This window comes from Vigna angularis, chromosome 3, assembly GCF_016808095.1.
Source record: "Vigna angularis cultivar LongXiaoDou No.4 chromosome 3, ASM1680809v1, whole genome shotgun sequence".
Lineage (NCBI taxonomy): Eukaryota > Viridiplantae > Streptophyta > Magnoliopsida > Fabales > Fabaceae > Vigna > Vigna angularis.
Window position 1 is genome coordinate 5,281,038 of NC_068972.1, and position 6,614 is coordinate 5,287,651.

Consider the following 6,614-nt stretch of genomic DNA (forward strand, 5'->3'; position numbering starts at 1 on the left):
TTTTCCTCCTCTAAAATTATTCTAGGTTTATTTTATACTCTTTTTAGAGATCATTGCTAGTTCTGAGTTCTAAGATCAACAACTCAATCCCGGAGTATCAAAACTTTGTTTCAGAACTCAGGCGGTATTTGCGAAACCCATAACTTCCAAAGGCTGCCAAGGTGCTTGCAACAACGATGGTTTCTGATCGCATTTGTAAGGACCGCGGATGAGGACGAAGAAGATGAGGTACTTGAGTAAATTTTCGTATATTTTACCTACAAAGAGAAAAGCACTACCAGGTACATAAAATTTTCGTTTACCAATCAAAATTTGAAATGAAAGACATGGGTGAAGTCAATGTGATTTTAGGTATTAGAATAATAAGGAAGGGAGATGGTATATTACTATCCCAAGAACAATATATTGAGTAACTTCTTAAGAAGTTTATGTTTTATAACCTCAAACCAGTAACTATCCCTTATGACATGCTAATTCTAAAATGAAAAATAAAGGAGAATCATTATCTCAGCCTTAGTATGCCCAGATCATTGGGAGCTTATTGCACTTGATGAGTCTTTTTAGACCTGATATTGTTTATGCAGTAGGTAGATTGAGTAGGTACACTCAATGTCCAAATCAAGAACATTGGGATGCACTTTCCAGGCTTATAAGATACGTAAGAGGTTTAATGGATTACGTCATTGAATATAATGGATTTCTCGCTGTACTAGAAGAATACAATGATGTTAACTGGATCTTTAATTCAGATGAGACAAAATCCACTAGTGGTTATGTATTCACACTAGGGGGTGGTGAGATTATATGGAGATCAGCCAGACAAACAATTAAGATCAAAAATGAAATATGAGTTTGTCGCTCTTGAGATGGCTGATAGTAAGACTAAGTGGTTGAAAAACTTCTTAGCAAACATTCCACTAGAAATGAAACCAACCCTATTGGTGTCAATACAGTATGATTGCTAATCGGTAATACCTATAACTAAAAACAAGTGGAGGATTGTTGTAATAATGATTGCAACGTTCAAAACTTTAATTGCCAATAACGTTTAAATTCATTTTATTAATTGCTCCAACGGTAAAATATTTAATGGTTTTTATTGTCTTTTATTGATTTTATTCTTTCCTTGCTCTATAAATAGAGAGTTTTTCCCCATTCCAAAAACACACCAAAAACAGTCTTCTCTCCTTCTCCTTTCTTCTTTTCCTCTTCTAAAATTATTCTGGGTTTATTTTATACTCTTTTTAGAGATCTTTGCTAGTTCTGAGATCCTCAGAGATATTCTGAGAAGTTGTTGTTGTATTATGGGGGACTTGCGCAATACACCGCGAATAAGTCTTTAAAGACAATGAATCTACACGCCTCAGGAAATACTGTTCGTGATTTTATCAACTTTTATACAACCATTCTTCCCTTTTAAATCAGTCACTAATCAGATATTAGAGATCACTTGTTCCTGCCTAAGTTCTCTATGCTATGTATCCTTGTGCAAAAATGCGTGCATACCAAGAAAGAAAATGGAAGCTTAAGGCAGAAAGTTAGACATCTCGTTTGGATTATTATAGTTTTTTTAATTACACAGATAAAAAGATACTTCATCAGTTACATACATTTGTCTTGAACTTTCCCATATATTGCCTCAGCTATGCCTCTGATAGTGTTGGGAGTAGTCCTGCAGCAGCCACCAAAAAGAGAAGCTCCGGCATCACGCCACTTGCCTATGTAGGGTACAAAATCATCCTTTGCTGACTCACTTGATTTCTACAAGATAAATTTCAGATTATCAATCTGATGATAATAAACTAGAATTACATCTACGAATTCTTACCGATCTGACTTATCTTACTAAATAGCACATTGTGGTGTTCGAAAAAAATGAGCTCTGTCTAAACCACTAGAGTATCAAACGATTGCAGAATGTGTTAATTTGCTTTCAGTAACTGTATTCAAATCATATTTTGATGGTATATTTGGTGAATTATAACGGCCAGTAATGAGATTCGTGAATAACTTTGGGACATGCAAAGAGAGAAGTAGCAACTCACCACCCATTGGTTGCTCTCAGAAATGTAAGTCTCTCCACTGTTGGGATATACGAGTACCGGTTTACTGGTAGCCTTTAAAATGGAGCGTTACAAAAAACATATTAGTGAGCTGTTAATGGAAATAATGCAAAAGTGCTATTAACACTTCTCAATTGAGAATAGTGTATATGGTTTTGCTAGTAATGAGTAGCTTTAAGACACTAGTTAAAAAACATTTCCTATACCCTATATAGTAGGTCCGATGACTTGAAAAGCAAACGTTTTCCTTTCAATGAACTACTTTCTACTTGTATTTCTTTTATCATTGCCCTAAGGACACTCTAACATTCTTGTTTTTATTGAAGAATTCGAAAACTGATGGTAGATGGGTGACTAATCCAGGAAGCATATTACTAAAACTATATAATCCGAGGATTAGAAGGCCAACTATTAGTTGTTTCTCACAAGTTAATCAAGACAATATAGCAAAGTAGCACATTTTGATAGCGTAGTGCAGAGTGTTAAACAAAAGTCGCACCTTCTTAATAGATGAAATCAATCCATGAATAAATCTAGGAGCAGTGCAGTTAACTCCAACTGCAACAACTTGTCTGCATGAATCAGCTACTGAAGCACACTCAAAGATAGAATCACCACTAACCACATTACTTTCATCCTTGCAACTAAAAGAAAACCACGCAGGAGTTTCTATGCCTTCTTCGTCGAGAAGTTCAGCATAAGCCTATATATCAAATTGTAAACAAAATCAATAGCATTGCTTAAAATAAGGTGAAACTAAGACAAAATGGCAATGGTAGTCTACAACTTTCTACGATATTAGTAAATGATAACTGACACGGTATTTTGCAAACTCCATTACAGATTGCTGCACGTGCAGTCTTGCAGGATAGAAAAATAAAGTAACGAACAGGTGACTCTGCTTGATTGTTACTTCACCACCAGGGATTTAATAAAATACCTGTGCCTCCAGCTTATTTGGAATTGTTTCAAAGGCTATTAAGTCAGCTCCAGCATCAACAAGAATCTTTACTCTTTCCCTATGAAAATCTTTCAGCGTCTGGACAGTAACAGAATCACCATAGTCCCCACTGTGAAGAGAGACAGAAAATCAGTATAGACTCCGGTCATATATATCGCTTTAATTTTGAAGTGCAGTTTTTGCTTCCATAATGAAAATTCTCATCTTAATTCATATATAACCAGTAAACACGTATTCAGTAGTTGTTAAAATTTATGGTAAATCATTTTTCCTTCAACAAAACAAAGAATACCAATTGAAAGTAAAAAAATGTCCAACTTTGGTGACTATTTTGACGAACTTGGTTTTATTCACTCACACATATTCAGAGCCATCTGCCAAATACGCTCCATAGCTTCCCACAGAAGCAGCAATTAAAATGGGACGTTTCCTATATCTTTCATTTCGCATAAAGTCAGAAGAATCTTTGGTACACCTATCATGATAAATTTCTCGAGCCTCACGTGCAATCTCTACACTCCTTCTGAGCATAGTTACACCTTCTTCTCTAGAGAACCCTTTAGCCTCAAAACCTTTAATAGTGGCCTGCACTCCAACCCCAGAAACAAGCCAAAATTAAAGTTCTGTTGCATTGTAGGAATGAAAAAAAGCTTGAGATGATAATTACCTGATAAGATGCTGTTAATATTATGTTTGCTCCTGCTTCGAGGTAATCTAGGTGAACCTGTCACACGTTAGGCCAATTGAAAGTATTGAATTGAAGAGCATTTATTAATATATACAAACTAAACTAACGGTTCTACTATATTTCCCCCCATTCCTTTAACTCATGTGGAACTGTAGATCCTTTTGAAAGGAAAGGTAAATACAGAAGAAAAACAAGTATAGAACACTTAACTACGAAGAATTCGTGGAAAATTCTTTCTTCTTCGTTTACTTCACACACTTCGATGAGTGTGATATTTTTAGTTGGAAAAAAAAATTTAAATTTAAATTACATAACTTATGATAAAAAATATTTTATATGTTATTTAAAAATAATACTTACTATGTAGTGAAATTGATATGTTAAAGAATTTAAATAATGATAAATATAATATATACAAAAGGAAGAAACATTGTTAATATGTTTTTTATTTCATATAAATAATAAAAATATTGTGAATTTGTAATACAGTATAATATTTTATATTAATATCAAATTATAATAAAAAAAAATTATAAACACAACTATAGAAATGAATATATCATATATATTTTTATATATAAAATCAAGATAATTACCTTTCAAAAAGTTAGAATTATCATCAGGGTGTTCATGCCAATTCTTATTCCCTTTTCTGAAGATTTTCTGAAGTAGGAGAAAAGATAAAACTAAAAAAAATGAAATTCTTTATTTATGAATGTGTCGTATTATTTCTGCACAATTATAGTATGGTAATTTAATTTTTATTAAATAAAAATATAGTATTAAAGAGAAATATAACATTAATTATTAAGTCATTAATAGAATATAAATAGTTAATAAATATTATAAATAGTAGCTTTATATTTTTCTTTTTTAGTAATGATTTTCTTTGAAGAAACTGTTTGGTTACAAGCGTGTGATGGTATGTAATGAAATCACATGTAGGCAAACATGTCAGTCTCATCCATGAGATAAGGTCCCTCTTATTAAAGTAATGATGATATTTTATGAAACTCTGGTGGATCTTATCAAGATCAAACCAAATAAAATTGTCGACATTCCACGGTAGACAAGTTTCTTTTGCTTTCACAGTTTCATTTTCCTTTCACTGTGTAATTTCTATTCACAACTTTTATGTACGCTTTTTTTTTTATTAATTTACTGCATCATCATCCAAAACGTTTCTGGTTAGATAAAACAAACCTTTCATATAATTAAAATTTAACATTCTTTTAGTATAATTAACCATTTAAGTCTCTTAAAAAGATTCCTTTATATTCTAAAAACACGACAACTAGTGTGAAATATATAATCATAATAAAGTGAATAGATATTGGAAATCACACTGGAACACAGTAAAAACCATAAAAGATCTTATTCTTTTCATATCTAAATAAAAGTTTTCCTATTCTAAATTCTTAAAAAAGCTTAGACAGTTTCTTAGCATCTAGTTTCATTAGCCATTTGCACACAATATTGTATCTAACATCAATATGCATCACCTTTTACAAAAGAAAAAAATACTGCTCCAATAAAATGATAATTGAAAAGGTGTAAGAGATAATATTTCATCGAAAAAAATCATTTCTTAATTCTCTTGCATAAAAGAAGGATTTCAAAGCATATATATTTAAAAGCTTTAATAAAAAAATAAATTAAATTAAAAGTTTTATAAATAAAAAAATCTAATATTTTTTATATAAAATCAGTTTTTTAAAATTTTAAAAAATGTTCCAAAAAATTAAAAAAAAGAGGTAGAATTATTGTCTCTTGAAATGCCTTACACTCAAGGCCAGAACCCATTAGACCATAACAGGTTGACACTATAGTTTGCCACGTGTGCATAGAAAATTCGTTACTGTCTTTTTTCTCTCAGGTAATCTTCTTTGTTCTTTCATTTTGAAGTAGGTCTTGGGCAGGGAAATAATAGTTCATATTTTAATTAAATATTTTTAATATTTTAAACACTGATGTATAATATTATCTTAGCTTCTATTTCTAATAATGATTTTCTTAGCGTGTATTTTCAAAACACAATTTGCTCCTCTCCTTTTATGAACAACTGGGGAAAACCACCACAGAAATAATAATCTTTATGCCCGCAGAAACATCTTAAAATCAAGATTCAAGATTACAAAATAAATCTAGTGGCTGTGGTAACCGATAAACAAACATGCATTGAGAGAAAAAGGTTGCTGGGATGAGATCATATAGCTACCAATGCAAATTTTAGAACTACGAGCGGAACAAATAGAAAAATTAAATGAGTAATTAATGATGAAAAAGAAGAGAAGAAAGGAAGAAGTACCCTCCGGACAAGATGTGATGATGAGCTAACAAGGCATTTGGCACTCCAAAGTTGGTCATTGAGGTCTGCACCGTGACGTTCTAATTCAGTGGCAAAGCCACCGTCAATGACGGCGGAGCCACCACACTCGTCAAGAAAATCCCTAAAAAACGACGACGCTTCCTTCCCTTTGAACCCCATCACACTCACGTCGCGTGAATATTTAGTACCGAAGATGAACAACAAAAGAGAGTTTTGATGTCTCACTTGTCTGTTGGATGATAAAGAAGTTGTCAGGTGCCAACTTATATCCAACGGCGATTCTGCTTCCACGAGTTAGGAAATTACTGTTATAACCCCAACAGGTTATTGATTCTCATCTTTCGCCCTGCCTACAACCGCATCACGTCAGAGTAATTAAGTTCGTATTTTTATCTTTAATAATAAACAAACTTTCGCTTTAATATAAACTTTTAATTAAGAGCTCACAGTCAACACTTTAACCACGATCTTCAAAAGTATTTTGACTGTCAAAATTTTATTTATAAATATATAAAAATTCAAGGAATCAAATATATTATAATTAAAAATAATATTTGTATTCATATATTAATT

General features: G+C 32.0%; 1 protein-coding gene across 1 annotated transcript; it reads right to left on the reverse strand.

The window, feature by feature from the left end:
- Window positions 1-1,525: 1,525 nt before the first annotated feature.
- Window positions 1,526-6,290, reverse strand: LOC108326545 (homocysteine S-methyltransferase 3). The gene is made up of 7 exons (XM_017560107.2): window positions 6,021-6,290; window positions 3,692-3,748; window positions 3,383-3,609; window positions 3,004-3,133; window positions 2,563-2,766; window positions 2,046-2,117; window positions 1,526-1,761 (listed from the first exon to the last, which is right to left on the reverse strand). Exons 1-7 carry the CDS (start codon window positions 6,198-6,200, stop codon window positions 1,603-1,605), a joined length of 1,029 nt encoding a protein of 342 aa, XP_017415596.2. The 5' UTR covers window positions 6,201-6,290; the 3' UTR covers window positions 1,526-1,602.
- Between the last annotated feature and the right edge of the window lie 324 nt (window positions 6,291-6,614).